Here is a 14,986-nt window from a genome sequence, read left to right as displayed (position 1 = left end):
AACGACAAAACAAAAGCCCAAATTATTAGACCAACCTAAAGTTTGAAAATTAATAGGCAGAAGAAGTAGGAGCGATGAGTCGATGATAATAAGTTAAAATAAGTTTATACTCCGTACCTATTGAAGATAAAACCAAAAATTGAAATAAATAACTTAAACAATGAAATAGAGAAAGAGGGGTATAGATGCATGTGTTAGTATAAATATTAGATAGAGAGAAAGAACATAGGTTTTAAGTCGATTTTTCACCCACAGTCTTTCTTTAAATCTTTCTCAACATAGCTGTTCGATCTCAATAAGAATATATATCTTTTCTTATAAAACATAAAAGAAGAAATGTTGGGGTCAAGTAGCGGATGCGAGTCAGGATGGACTCTGTATTTAGACCAGTCTGTTTCTTCACCAAGTCCTTCTTGTTTTAGAGACAGCAATGGGTTTGACAGCAGAAGAAGAAGCAAAGATTCATGGGACCAAAATTATGTGCATCAAGAAGAGGAAGAAGAAGAAGACGATTTGTCAATGATTTCAGATGCTTCTTCTGGTCCAAGGAATATTTCTGAGGAAGATTCTGTGAAGAAGATAAATATTGTTGGTCTCAAGAAACAATGCAAGAGAGAAAAGAAAAGAAGAGATTATGAGAAAATGAACTCACTTCTTGATGATACTGCTAGTTCTCCTCTTTTCAATTTCCCTCATGTAAGTCTTTCTATTTTCAACGAATTTTGTTAACCAACTGATAATAGTCCACTCTGTTCTTCAAGGAACAAAGATCTATCTTTTGGTTGCGTTTACATAGTGTTTACGTTCCATGTTATAATTATTAGCTCATATTAGAAACCCAGACGTAAACACAAACAAATAATCATGTCACTATACAGAATTTACCTAGTATAGAAGTCCATGATTTTTGTTCTTTTTACCTTTTAATAGAAAAGTTTTGTTCTTTAGTTTTTTGGGATTTAACATTCGTTTTAATATATCTTGTAGATGTTGCAGAAAAGTGTTGGTGGTAATAAGATAGAGCAAACCTTTCCAGAAAGTACATTGGATTACTCACAAGGCTTCTCGGCTACTCAGTTTCAGGTTTCTCTCTCTTCACTATCTCTCTGTTAGGTTCTGTTGAGTACACGTGACTTGTCTCAAGAATCTCACTATATATGTCTTTGGGTGTTGAAACAAGCAGGACAAAACAGCATTCCAAGAGCAGTGTGGTTATTTGCATATGGAAACCAGATTCTAAATAACCAGTTCAGTAATTTTTTATTATTATTTCTGTAGATGTTCAACTACTTTGTTTATTCTTACTTTATAAAGAATATATCAAATCTGACTAAAATTAACTTTGAAATTCGCTGGTGAAGATCAAACTGATGAAGAGCAGCAGCTATTTTGGACATTTGTGAAGCTTTTATGGATTCAACTTGAATCATTTCAAGCAGTGATTAAAGTGAAACTTTAACGTCCCAAATATGAAAAATAGGAAGGAGTTTTAAGCAAAAGACTGATATAGAACGAAAAAAAAAAAGGGTTCTCAAATCTCAACTGGACTGATTCTTTTCTCTCTTTTGCTTTGTAATTTCGTCACAAACAAGTTTTCCTTGTAGCCGCCTTTATGTAACTCGTGGTTTACAAATTACAACACTTCACTTCCATTGCAATTTTCTTTCATAGTATAACAAATTTCAATGCCTGAATAAGCTTTTTTTTTGTGTGGGGAAAAAAACTTCCAAGAAATATCTAGCAAAACAAATGATCTTAATGGTTCTTTTCAGAGCTGCTAAATTCTCAAAAGAATAATTCGAAGTAGATGACAAAGAGGGCATATTCAAAACTTATAAAGAAACTAATAAAACGTATTACTTTAAATAGAGCACGAAAACCTATATATAACCAAAATGCTAACCCTAAAAGTAACACTTGAAGAATGCGTAACACTAACGCAATAAAAGGGGAAAATAGAAACTTATCAAAATCTGGTTATCGGCTTGTTTTTATAGTCACTCTTCATATGCATCAGTGTTTGAGATTCTGCAGATTGTTGTAGCAGATCATGTTTAAAGTCCGTTATTTGTAGCTCTTTTGAGTTACTAGCGATTTTGGAGGTGTTAACCGGCCCAAGCATGAATAGGCCTGATGGTATTCTGGTCCATCTGAGCTTGGCCGAAGTTAATTGCAAAATTAAAATTAAGTTTATATTATTATGCTTTTGTCTATCTCTTGACTTTAATTAATCTTTTAAGGTTAATTGGTTATTGGTAGTTGAGGGTGTTTCAGTTAACCTTAAATAAAAAACTTAATTGACTTAAATTATAGTAAAAACCAAACCAAACCAAATAGAGATCCAAATTTAAATGTACATAATCTACCACTTTCATAATGTAAAAATCCAAGTGTTATCAGCTGCCGCATTTGTTCTGTCTTCTATATGTCGAATACGAGTACATAAACTACAACTTTGATAATCTAATTTTAGGATTTTAATATGCTAGGCTGTTTTGCGTTTGTCATGAGTAGGGTCGAATCATGCCTTAGCCAGTCGTACTAGTATAGATGGTTGTAAGTTGGATTTGATGACAACTGCTTTGGATTTGATGACAAGTAACTACTTAAAAGCAATGGTTAGGCAGACATTAAATAGGTGGTGATCTAATGTCTAACATCTAAAACGTTTTAATTGGAATTTAAACGAGTTTAGATGGTCTAATTAAGCGTTTATTATGTACATAATAGAACGTATAAAATATCATGATTCACAGAAGTAAATTTAAAATGTTTTAATTTTAGAAGTAAATTTAAAATTCAAACTACATCAAAAATTCAATAGAAATCAACTTAAAGATAACCATAAAATCAATTCAATTGACATCAAATAATAGAAGCCATCTACTTTTTATGTTATAAAACTTATAATGAATTTTATGTCATTATAAATCGAAAAACTACACTGAAATGAACAAAAAGTCAAATGACAACAGATTAATGATTATGTAAACTGTATAATGTCGATTAAAACCACATAATGCCATCAATTATTTAGCACCTATCAAATAATTGTCACGGTTGTATATATGGCGCGCCTAGACCGCCACTTAAAGCGCTATTTCAAGTATTGTTACAAACGAAGAAGGTAGGCGGTCTAATTTTTAAGTCTAAAATTAGATATCTTTGGACGCCTCATATTACTTATTGTTTTACTCTGTCGGATCCTATCTCACCCAACCATACATTTGTGGCAACAGAAATTGCCTCCAAATGCAAAAAAAAAAATCATTCTTTCTACTGTTAATACTTCGAAATATACAATTTTTAAAGTTAATATGTGTTTAAATACCATTTTGATCTAAATTTTGTGTTTTGTGTTTCTTTCTATATATATATGTACGTTTTCCATTATATCAGAATCGAATCATATCTAACCATATATGAATTAGTCTCGGTAGTTGTAATTTGGAATATTTATTTCGCTTTTCAACGTTGGTAGGTTCAAAAATACTTAAGTTAAGCCACGTTTAATTTAAATACGTTCATATTTAGAATATGTAGAGTTGAAATTTATAACTTAAGTATATGTTATGGAATTTGTTGACAGCTATTTTAAAGTAGTTGGGACAAAACAAAAATGTAGGTAGGTGCTCACATTAATTTCACCTTGTAAAGCCTAAAACTATAAATCTTAGTAACACATATGTGATATGTCAGTTGTACTCTGTTGCATTATTTCTCTCACTCAAACGTATATACAAACATAAATTATGTCGACAGAAATGGAGGTCGTTAGTGTTCTTAAGTACCTTGACAACAAATCCATATTGGTCGTTGGAGCTGCTGGGTTCTTAGCAAATAGTAAATCTCTCTATCTCTCTACTCATATATATATGAATCATTACTACTTACAAGTTATGAAGTTATAGACAATATTCAAGATTTAAGTATGTGTTATATGAAACACTAGTAGAGCTACACTTAAACAATTACGTTATTATATACTTTGAAAGTATATGTGACTACAACAATATTCTAGTGGTTTGCACTAACACTGTATCCATTTTCTTTATTAAGCAACTTAAACTAGCTCTTAAATTTATTAAAGTGTGATTATATATGTTTATATAAAATTGCAGTCTTTGTGGAGAAGATATTAAGGGTGGCACCAAACGTGAAGAAACTCTATCTCCTTCTAAGAGCATCAAAAGGAAAATCTGCTACCCAGAGGTTTAACGACGAGGTTTGTTTCTACATACTAATTAGGCTTTGAATGTCTGTTGTTGTTAGATAGGCTTGGTATTTGTGTTAAAAAATGACACACAAAAACAATCTCGACAATAAACTGCGCATCTATTGATAACCTAGCTGTTATGTGTATATTTATATACATGTATATCTTAACATAAACCCTAACAAATTCCCTTGACAACTAACCCTAGAAAATAGAAGTTTTATATTTTATCCATTAAACATCACCTAATAATTCAAAAATTTACAAAAATATCCAAATGGGGGTTTTTTATAATATTTTACCAATTAGTAAACATATTATAATTTTAAGCAGAAATAAAGTGAATAAATTTTTACTAATTTCCGGAAATTGACCAAATATTAAGAAAAACTAGAATTTTATAAAAATAAATAAATATATGTATATACATTTTTAGTTTAATATAAAACTAAATAAAACAAGTGTATTTTAACCAAAAGTCCCTTAAATGAAATGATTACATCCCTTATTTTAATATATAATATAGTTATATAGTGTTATTCAAATATTTCCAAAGCTCATGTGGATTGATGGTATTCATGGAAGTTTTATAAATTTTGAGGTGTTTAAAATCGCTGCAGATTTTGAAGAAAGATTTGTTCAAGGTGCTGAAGGAGAAGTATGGTCCCAATCTAAATCAACTTACATCAGAGAAAATCACTATTGTCGACGGAGACATTTGCCTTGAGGATTTAGGTCTTCAAGACTTCGACTTGGCTCATGAGATGATCCACCAAGTTGATGCCATTGTTAATTTAGCTGCAACTACTAAGTTTGATGAAAGGTATTGATTTTACATCAACATTGTCCCGAGGGAATATGTTTTACAAATTATAATTTTTAGTTACATTTTTTATATATACTGTAAAACTAAAGGAATGTTAATTAATTCATCTGCAGATACGATGTAGCTCTTGGGATCAACACATTGGGTGCTCTCAATGTCTTGAACTTTGCCAAGAGATGTGCAAAGGTTAAGATCCTTGTTCATGTATCAACAGGTATATTCAAAGTACTATGCTGTCAATGAGACTGTAATAAATTGTGTTTATTAGACCCAAGTGAAATATTTAGTCCCTCTATCCGATTTCCTAATCCTTATCTTAAAATTAGAAAGATTTCAATATATATACGTTTACGATTTCATATTATGGTCGAGAAGGTTGGTTTAGAAGTATGAAACGATTAATACATTAATTTTGAGTTTCATACTTCTTTTTTATTTGTGCGAGAGTTTTATAGGTTTATATATATATATATATATATAAAACATCCTCACATGGAAAATTAGATAGAAAGGGACTATGTACTAAGTATTAGGGGTTTAGGACACCGATATAAATCAGCCTAAGTTATCTGATTTCGACATATAACTACCAACAAACAAGTTATGAGCTACCAACATTAGAAATGAAAGAAAAACTTGCAACTCTCCAGTATTTTTGCCAATCTATCCAGTATCCACTATCCACATGACCACATTGATCAAAAAATTAAAAAATGTTATTGGATCATAATTGTGGAATGTCTTTTTCTTGGATAGTACTAGTAAAGAAGCTTATATAACTAAATGCCAACAACTAACGAATTTTGTATCAAAGCTTACGTGTGCGGAGAAAAATCTGGCTTGATAATGGAAACACCGTACCGTATGGGTGAGACGTTGAATGGAACCACCGGTTTAGACATCAACTACGAGAAAAAATTGGTTCAGGAGAAACTTGACCAGCTCCGAGTAATCGGAGCCGCTCCTGAAACCATCACGGAAACCATGAAGGATCTCGGACTCAGACGGTTCATATCCCTACGTATATATTTTATTGTTAATTAGTGTTAAATACTTTGAAATAAAGTGGCTATGATATTATAATGAATAGGGCAAAGATGTACGGATGGCCAAACACATATGTGTTCACCAAAGCAATGGGGGAGATGATGGTAGGGACAAAAAGAGAAAATCTGTCACTTGTGTTGCTTCGTCCTTCAATTATTACCAGCACATTCAAAGAACCATTTCCTGGTTGGACTGAGGGCATCAGGTAAAATTATCAAAAGCTCTTTTGTTAGAAAATAAATAAATGATATTGACAGTTTACTATTCTTTTTTTTTTCATCAGACAGTTTACTATTCAAGACAATGAAATAACTATTCTTTAATATACAGGACTATTGATAGTTTAGCTGTTGGATATGGCAAAGGCAAACTCACGTGCTTCCTCTGTGATCTTGATGCTGTTTCTGATGTGGTACGTAATTCGACATTTAACATTAATATTTGAATATCATTTACTCATCTTCATTTGTGTTTTTTCGGACATGTACAATGGGACCAGATGCCGGCAGATATGGTAGTAAATTCGATTCTTGTATCAATGGCCGCTCAAGCCGGTAAACAAGAAGAGATTATTTACCATGTGGGTTCTTCACTTAGAAATCCGATGAAAAATTCAAAGTTTCCTGAATTAGCGTATCGGTATTTCTCAATCAAACCGTGGACCAACAAAGAAGGGAAGGTCGTTAAGGTCGGGGCCATTGAGATCCTGAGTTCTATGCGTAGTTTCCATAGATACATGACCATACGCTACTTGATTGCATTGAAGGTAAATAGTATCTAATGATATATTAACTAGTGTTTTTATATGGTTCCTAAATATCTATATGGTTCATTTCAGGGACTTGAATTGGTAAACATAATACTTTGCAAGTTGTTTGAGAAGGAATTTCAGTATTTCAATAAGAAAATAAATTTTATATTCCGGCTTGTTGATCTCTATCAGCCTTACCTCTTTTTCTATGGAATGTAAGTAACTTTTTTCAGTTTCTAATTTGGTTTCTTAATTGTTTGTGTGGTCTGATATGGTTTGAGATTTTAAGCCACATTATACTAATTAACCGGATTATGTATATGCGCAGATTTGATGATTCAAACACAGAAAAATTGCGAAAAATGGTATCGAAGACGGGAGTCGAAAACGAGATGTTTTATTTCGATCCAAAGGTTCTCGATTGGGACGACTATTTTTTGAACACACATGTTATTGGGCTGCTTAAGTATGTCTTCTAATAATTTTAGTTGTATAATCTTTATCTTATTTTACTACAACGAGTATAAATTATGTGGACACTATCGTTCTCCTTAATCCGTTTTCATACGGCTATGTTTCGAAATTTGGTTATAGACTTGGGCTGTTTATCTCTATAATGAAACTATATATTGGATGTAATTTTCTTCAACGCCTTGTGTTTTTTTATATCACTTAATATATAGTATATCAAATCGGAAACACTTATTCCATCTAACAATATCCTGATATTCACCAATGTCACTATACTATAGAGTTTCACTACTTCCAGCACCAGCTCACATGATCGTTAGCTACACCTTTCTCTTGACAATCGATAATCTTCAAGCGTTGCATTCTCCTTCTCTAAAGTTATTTTGAGTCACTTATATTTCACTCTAATCAAGTATGTGTAAAATACATTGCCCCCATGTAAAGTTTAGCTTCATTACAAAATTAACATCTTACCAAAAACTATAGCAAGACCAAAAAAAATTAGCAAATCATTTTATTATTGGAAACTCAACTTTATTTTTCATCTAAAATCAAAACTCAATTTTAGTATAAATATATAGTTATTCAATCAACAATGATAAATACTAATTAATAAAATTTTGACGTCATTCTAATAGATTTATTATATTTTGGTATTATGCATTAATATCGACCAGAGGAAAAAAAAAGTGAGCGTGTTGATGCATAACGAACGATGCCATTTTCCGCATCAATCTCATCGCCTTCTTCTTCTGTCGCGCTTCTTCGATCGCCTCTCTCTTTCTTCATCTTCACTCCCAAAACCCTAATCTTCACCAGAACCAGGATCTCTGGTTTCCCTTATCTTGCTTCCCGGCGATCCCGCGATTTCATCAACGTAAACAAATTCGATTTTCTCTGTTCCTCTACTTGTACAAGCTTCAATTTCTGAACTTTTTTATTGGGTTTTCTACAGGGGAGGGATGATTTCGCTGACGATACGAGGAGCTGGAACCGGAAGATCAAACCGGAGTATGGGTTCGATGAGGATTACGATGGAGAAGAAGATGATGATGATCACGAGGAAGAAGATAGAAGCTTGGATCTGTTACTTAGATTTGTAGAAAATGTTTTCAGAAAGATTTCTAAGAGAGCAAGGAAAGCTGTCCGATCAATTTTGCCTGTTTCGATCTCTACGAAGCTCGTAAGTCTCTAGCTGATTCTTCGATTACATTCATGAATGATGTTCCCTTCGAGTATCTAATCAAATCTATAATGTTAAAGAGACTTACTTTATGGATCAATCAAATCTATAATCTTAAAGAGACTTATTTTATGGATCACAATGTTCTTACCAAGTTTTGGTTCAATTTAGGTGGGGTTTTCAGTGAATGGAGTACTTATTCTTGCTTTTTTGTGGATTTTGAAGGCTTTCCTCGAGGTAATTACTCTGAAGTCCATTGAATTAAAGAATTGTTCTTAGATGTTCTTAAAAGATTTGAACTTGGAATCAATGTCCCTGTTATTCGATTATCTTAGCATGCTTTAGTTGGTTTAGTTCGTTAGGAAGTTAACAAGGAGTGGTTTGTTTTGTTGCCCTTTGATTGCTATATCTTTGTTATCGGATTTACTGACTATGACAGAATTTTGTATCTACCGTTAATATGAATAGAGAGGGTAGCATCAAGCTTAGAACTTTGTTGATGAGCTGCACTGAGTTCAGTGTCAGGGATTATATAAAGTCATGCTAAGAGTGTCTAACTAATTAGAAAATGTTACTGAAGTCAATTTAAACATCTCTCTGTTTTTCTTCTTCTCATTCATAGTAAATGACTGGATCTTAATTCATTACTTGACTCGCCATGGTGTTCTTGAATACTTGAGCTAATTGTTCATATTCTTCAATGTTTAGCCAACTTTATATCTTTGAAAGGGGCAATGCGCTGTGTTACTTAACGAACAGCGTGGTAGCTTTTTTCTGTTGAGTTGGCTTTTTATTTTCATTTCCATGGTGTGGAACGCAGGTAGCTTGCACACTTGGAACTATTGTATTTACGAGCATTCTACTTATACGTGGACTTTGGGCCGGAGTAGCATACATGCAAGAGAGCCGCAACAATAGGATCAATGAACTCGCTGATGATCCTCGTGCATGGAACGGGATGCAACCAGTTTCCTGATGAATTCGCTTTACACTTGTAGAAATCAGAATTCTGACTTTTGGGAGAGCCATAATTGTTTAGGTTCTTCCAAGGCAATAAAACCACAGCTGAGTTCAGAATCAGAAAGCAGTTACAGTGGATGTTCATTGGCAATGTCTGATGATTTAGTAAGTAAAAAAAGTGTAATATTGTAGCATTCACCAAGTCAGCTATGCTGGTGTGTAGCTCAACTGGGAACTAAGTCGTCGCCAATGGTGACCATGTTTTCTTAGTTTCTAAATAAATAAACCAAACATATAGAACATACCGTTTTCCTTCTAGTTTTGTATATATAACCAAAATTAGTAGACTTCAATTTTTCACCCCTTTGGCTTCTATTTTCTGCTCTCGAATTGTAATTCATTCACAAAGAGAAGGCGATTCTTGATTTACTCCAATCAACACCAAGTCTTAAGGTTGCCGCCAGAATAGTCCCATGGTGGCCGATTCAACAATATCAAAGTTTGGTGGATGATGTACAATACTTCAGCTGCACTTTTCCGGGAATCTCATGTGAAACTTGCATACTAAATCTACATAACTATGATGATATGAAAACAAGTTGGAATATTTAGAATCTCCAAAATCCGGTTAGTTTAGTATCAAAACATTTAAATTATGAAAAAACACTAAAAAACTTTAAATATCGGAATAGAAAAGATATAAAAAAATTAAAACTGTTTTAAAAAATTTGGATACTAAAATCAACGTAACCATGATATGAAAACAAATTGAATATTTGGAATCACTAACGACTAATGCAGGATCCAAAATCCGGTTAGTTTCATATAGCATTAGGTAGATTTAGTATCAAAACATTAAAATTAAAATAAGAAAATACAAAAAACTTTTAAAAATTCGAATAGAAAAAGTAAAAAATTTAAAAGCTATTTGAAAAGTTAGAATTAAAAACTTGGATACAAACAATTTACATAACGATGTTACAAAATACAAGTTGAATATTTGGAATCTCTAACAACTAATGCTGGATCCAAAATCCGGTTAGTTTTCATATATCGTAATATAAATTTAGTATCAAAACAATAAAATTAAAAAAAAAAAAAAAAAAACAAAGGAAACAAAAAACATTAAATATGATGGGACAGAAAAATATACCTCAAATAATTCATGGGCTGAAAATCCTTTCGCAATCCAAGGCCTTTTTCCCCACCACCGTGTCCGTGACTGAGAAAAGCAAAAGCTTCCGATAATCCGATCATCCAATGAACCAAAGCGTGTCCGTGACTGAGAAACGCAAAAGCTTCCGATGAACCAAAGACAGAGTAAACAAAATCCGACGTCCTTTGAAGTCAAACAAAAGTACAAAAACTTCCGACGACGGAGACTGAGAGAAGTTATCGTTACGCCATGATCGAGAGACAAAGGAAGGAGAAGAACCAGAGCATCATTAGAGATGAAATAGAAGCAATCGAAGCAGGAATCGAAGAAGAGAATGGAGAAACAAATCAGAGCAATTGCGTATGTAATTTCATCTCTCCCACTCTATAATTCTCTCTGTGTGTATTTCTCAAGGGTTTGTTTAATGAAACTAAAACGATTACAGATAGAGAGAAGAGAAGGCTTGAGACTCTCTATATTTATAGACTCCTGTTTTTTGGATTCAAAGTTTCCTTTTTTTAAAACTCTTCTTTGTTATTTCCATTTTTCACCCTTCTTTGTTATTATTAGGCGGCTTTATGGGCCTTTGGCCCTTTACGGTTTTAATGTATAACGTTTCGATTTGTTGTAAGGATTTGAAATTAAAATTCGCATTATGGTCGGACGGTTTGCTCCGATTCGGTATGTTATGGTTAGAATTCTCTGATTGGGAGATTAAAATGAATTATTTAATTTCTCTTTAATAGGCCTTACTCGGCCCAATAACCAAAATTGTATTCATCTCTCCTCCAATCCAGTTCACTACCACCCGCACCAATCACATTGACAATCGCTTTGTCAGTGAACAACTTGCGCTTAGCCAAGTAAAACGTTCTCTATTTCATTCACCGCTACAGTATATCAACCTTCATGCAAGGCTTTTAGGTTTTTTTTAGGCTCTAGCTTGAGTGTGCGGCAACTTCTTATTCTGAGTACAAAAAGGATTTAGATTGGATGTTAAACTTTCATAAGTTTATAGGCTTTAGATTGGTTTTGAACAATAATGATCAAACGAGGAATTTATAAACAATTGTTTTTCGGTTTTGCTATTAAATGTTTGGTACAGATTCCGCTTGATTTATTTGCCAGCTCAGAAGACTATATATTTGCCTTCTATTGGATTTGTTGTTAGCTTATTTAAATATATGTTAGTCGTTATACGCCTAGAGGGTCCATTGTGGGCTTAAATATAAGTCACTAGCTATTTGAATACACCAATATTGTTTCTTTCTTTATCTTTTGTTAAACCCATTAATGTTCTTGTTTTTTTTTTACTTGGGAGAAATGAGCGAGAGAAATCTATAGAACGTTTTGTTTCTCATGTGTTATTACTTATTGTAAAGAATAATAACGATGGAGAGAAGAGATGTTTACAAGGTAGATGTTAAAAGCGGATATGTTCTAATGCACTTACAAATTACGATACATAGGCATGTATTTTTCATCTAAAACAAAAACCAAAACTAAACACCCACAAAATTCTTAAAAAGTCGACAATAATGCCAAAAGATTAGTGGGTGTATGAAATTCCACTAAGATGCATTTTGAAGTTTGATGTTCGTATGTACCTTTTATTCCCACTTAATGGTTCACATATATACACAGACACAACACACTGCACATTATCTCAATATATATATATATATATATATATATATATATACTTATATATATTGACTGATGTATAAAGTTTTTATAATAGACTAATAATATTTTATCTCCAAAATAAAATTTTCTAAAAGAAACATATATATACTCGTCTACTTGCGAGAATATAGAAATCTATGTCGAGCAGTACTGTCGCCCTACTTAATATGTTTGCTTTCTTAATTAGGACTTAGAATTTCAAATGATCTGACTCTTGACAAATCCGCATGGAATCCAAATCCGTTGAAACAACACCCATCTATCGAATAAGGATAACTGCATGCACTTGGATAATTTCCATGTGACGTTGTCATTATATATATTCTTATAGAGAGATGTTTTTTTCTCCCTTTTTGAAGTATACAAATATTCCATTCACCAAAAATAGAGAAGTAGACTCAGCTTCTATGGAAGTCAACTGTCAGTGTCAGGTGTAGAATAAAAGCATATGCATTACTTTTTAAGTAACGATCCATCGCAAATATATTTGACGGCACATTATATTCTCATAAACATGAACATTGATGTCCGGTAAGCGATAAGTCAACACGGTATATGATTCTAGATTTAGTTAATCGTCAGCACTTGATAAGTCTATGTCAGTGTTAAGTCAAGGATCGTATTCTATCTGCACCATATGCATATGAATGCTAAAATCATATTACCGTTTTTTACATCTCAATTTGGGAAAAAACAAATTTGCTCACAAAATGTCTACTTAAGAATTAGGTCAAACAACATATACGAAGTTGTATTTTAGTAATTTGAATAAAAAATAAATGGTGACTGGTTTATCTATATTAGGACGAATTTATTTATACATGGTAACACAATCATACACTAGACTTATATATAGTGTTTTGCAAAATAATGATGATGTATTTTAAAAGTACTAGTCTTTATTAGTTGATCAATGAAAGTTTGTTTGTTATATATATACTTACATTATATACATAACATAAAGTAATCATTTTCCAAATATATTAAACATATGAAACATAAATAGACTGTATTATTGTGAATGATAGCTAAATTAGTAATTACATTAGAAAGTTTTAAACGTGGAAAAGGTTTATATATGTTAGTTTGATATTATAAATTTACCTAAAACTAAAGGAAGATTCTGACAGAAACAAGAGACTAGCTATACTCTGCTGCCTAACAAAAAGGAGCATATTCCCTTGCATGTTGTTCATCGTTAACATATTCTATAAAGTATATTGCATTTATCAATAATTTAAGTTGGAAATCAGTAGATTACCTCTACCTTTTTTAATAATTCTTAATTGGGTGTGATCTAAAGAGACCTGATCCACTAGAAAAGATCTCAAGGTTATATGTTAAAACATTTTGCAACATTTGTTTATCCATTTCATAAAATATTAGTTGTTTTCTCTCTTAACTTTTGTGTGCAACAATAAATAAATCCAAAAGTTTTTTAAAAAATAATTATAGTAGTGGCTAGTGGTGAGTAAGACTATACTAGTATATCAAATTTGCATGCGTGTGCGAACGATCATAGATTTAAGAACCAGACAAGCTTATCCAAATATCAATCGTCTTAGAAAAGCACAGAATTAGAAAGGTCGTCAAATCGAGGACCCTATGGACCAACCAAGTAATTGTCACTGAAATATCACCCTACATGAATGGAAGCTCAATGTAAACATCTAAAAAAGGTTTTTGACCATGAGGAAAACAAGAATCTTAAAGGTGCCCAAGCACTATTACAAGTAGAAATCACAATCAAATTGTATTTGATTACTAGCTTTCTACAAAATTAGCAAATATATATGTCATCACTGTTAGTTTTGTCAACTATCTATGCGATGATTTAGATAGGTCTTAATAAGGCGCTGGGGGCCGGTCGTGAGCCATCATCATGGAACCGCTGTCGTATATGAAGAAGGATGACACTTAATCATATACAAAATAGATCAACGAAAGGTTTCTAAGATTTTTTCTCATCAATGTTTCAGGATCCAACAATTAGCAAGGATCAATCATATGATAATTCAACAACAGCTGACCAAAGGTTTTTTTTCCAATAGGTTTCATTGTTTTTTTACCTCTTTTTTTTTTTTTTGATAATTTACCTTTTTAATACCAATTTGAATTTGTTTTCCGATTATTTTGCTATAAAAGAACACATTTATGGACTCAAATATATATCCAACATTTATGGCAGACATCGTCCATTTTCGGTTCTTTGGACCATTAGGCGCGAATAGGAACTCACCACTAAAAAAGATTTGGTGACGTAATTACGTCAATCATCGAAGTTTCTAACTTTTACAACCCCAAGGCTCAAACATGCTTCAAGCAAATCTTGTTGCATTTGTTGTGATCGAAGTTGGAAAATTTGTCACACGACCTTATGGCTATTTACAGTTTTGATGGTAGTCATGCTACACAAATTTACAAGTACTGCTCGTTTACTGTACTGCTCACTTGCTCAGTCACTAGTTAACAATAAGCCAATTCATCGTTATCTAACGAAATTCATTATAGTAATAATATTAAAATACTCAAAATACGATTTGTCAGTCTATTGATGTATTTGATGTAGAAGTAAGTGTAATTCACTAAAAAGAGGGAAAAAAAAACGAGGAGAATACGTGGAAACTATAGCCGCTTTTTAGTGTATTTGACAATTGTAAAAAAAAAAAAGTATATATAGTTTTAATTTT

The 14,986-nt window shown here is 32.3% G+C and overlaps 3 protein-coding genes and 2 long non-coding RNA genes across 7 annotated transcripts; 4 read left to right on the top strand and 1 right to left on the bottom strand.

Annotated features, from left to right (window-relative positions):
* Positions 1-217: 217 nt before the first annotated feature.
* AT4G33800 (uncharacterized protein) lies at positions 218-1,656 on the top strand. 2 transcript variants are annotated; one of them, NM_119538.7, is made up of 4 exons: positions 218-696; positions 988-1,083; positions 1,184-1,247; positions 1,362-1,656. In NM_119538.7, the coding sequence occupies exons 1-3, from the start codon at positions 337-339 to the stop codon at positions 1,238-1,240; spliced, it is 513 nt and encodes a 170-aa protein (NP_567937.1). In that variant the 5' UTR covers positions 218-336; the 3' UTR covers positions 1,241-1,247; positions 1,362-1,656. The 2 variants fall into 2 exon arrangements, with proteins under 2 accessions (NP_567937.1, NP_001328608.1); NM_001342234.1 differs by having other exon boundaries at positions 1,184-1,656.
* Positions 1,657-3,687: 2,031 nt separating this feature from the next.
* Positions 3,688-7,548, top strand: CER4 (Jojoba acyl CoA reductase-related male sterility protein). 2 transcript variants are annotated; one of them, NM_119537.7, is made up of 10 exons: positions 3,688-3,843; positions 4,122-4,225; positions 4,837-5,039; positions 5,156-5,256; positions 5,857-6,049; positions 6,133-6,294; positions 6,420-6,501; positions 6,589-6,855; positions 6,928-7,055; positions 7,169-7,548. In NM_119537.7, exons 1-10 carry the CDS (start codon positions 3,753-3,755, stop codon positions 7,317-7,319), a joined length of 1,482 nt encoding a protein of 493 aa, NP_567936.5. In that variant the 5' UTR covers positions 3,688-3,752; the 3' UTR covers positions 7,320-7,548. The 2 variants fall into 2 exon arrangements, with proteins under 2 accessions (NP_567936.5, NP_001329220.1); NM_001342233.1 differs by having other exon boundaries at positions 3,688-4,023.
* A 443-nt stretch (positions 7,549-7,991) lies between these two features.
* Positions 7,992-9,983, top strand: AT4G33780 (ATP phosphoribosyltransferase regulatory subunit). Its single transcript, NM_119536.4, has 4 exons — positions 7,992-8,188; positions 8,267-8,494; positions 8,666-8,731; positions 9,315-9,983. Exons 1-4 carry the CDS (start codon positions 8,027-8,029, stop codon positions 9,468-9,470), a joined length of 612 nt encoding a protein of 203 aa, NP_567935.3. The 5' UTR covers positions 7,992-8,026; the 3' UTR covers positions 9,471-9,983.
* A 653-nt stretch (positions 9,984-10,636) lies between these two features.
* AT4G08835 lies at positions 10,637-11,429 on the bottom strand. The gene has a single exon (NR_142233.1). It is a non-coding gene; the product is annotated as an other RNA (long non-coding RNA).
* On the top strand, positions 10,838-11,281 carry AT4G08845. The gene is made up of 2 exons (NR_142234.1): positions 10,838-10,970; positions 11,183-11,281. It is a non-coding gene; the product is annotated as an other RNA (long non-coding RNA).
* Positions 11,430-14,986: the final 3,557 nt, after the last annotated feature.

Source organism: Arabidopsis thaliana, chromosome 4, assembly GCF_000001735.4.
Source record: "Arabidopsis thaliana chromosome 4, partial sequence".
Taxonomy (NCBI): Eukaryota; Viridiplantae; Streptophyta; class Magnoliopsida; order Brassicales; family Brassicaceae; genus Arabidopsis; species Arabidopsis thaliana.
This window is presented reverse-complemented; position numbering and strand designations above follow the sequence as displayed.

Excerpts from the sequence above, each read along its gene's own strand:
- AT4G33780 (NM_119536.4), top strand. The coding sequence starts at position 8,027 with ATGCCATTTTCCGCATCAATCTCATCGCCTTCTTCTTCTGTCGCGCTT. Across the intron at positions 8,495-8,665 it reads TTTCGATCTCTACGAAGCTC|GTGGGGTTTTCAGTGAATGG; the intron begins GTAAGTCTCTAG and ends GGTTCAATTTAG. Across the intron at positions 8,732-9,314 it reads TTTTGAAGGCTTTCCTCGAG|GTAGCTTGCACACTTGGAAC; the intron begins GTAATTACTCTG and ends TGTGGAACGCAG.
- AT4G33800 (NM_119538.7), top strand. The coding sequence starts at position 337 with ATGTTGGGGTCAAGTAGCGGATGCGAGTCAGGATGGACTCTGTATTTA. Across the intron at positions 697-987 it reads CTCTTTTCAATTTCCCTCAT|ATGTTGCAGAAAAGTGTTGG; the intron begins GTAAGTCTTTCT and ends TATATCTTGTAG. Across the intron at positions 1,084-1,183 it reads TCTCGGCTACTCAGTTTCAG|GACAAAACAGCATTCCAAGA; the intron begins GTTTCTCTCTCT and ends TGAAACAAGCAG.
- CER4 (NM_119537.7), top strand. The coding sequence starts at position 3,753 with ATGTCGACAGAAATGGAGGTCGTTAGTGTTCTTAAGTACCTTGACAAC. Across the intron at positions 4,226-4,836 it reads CCCAGAGGTTTAACGACGAG|ATTTTGAAGAAAGATTTGTT; the intron begins GTTTGTTTCTAC and ends AAATCGCTGCAG. Across the intron at positions 6,295-6,419 it reads GGTTGGACTGAGGGCATCAG|GACTATTGATAGTTTAGCTG; the intron begins GTAAAATTATCA and ends TTTAATATACAG.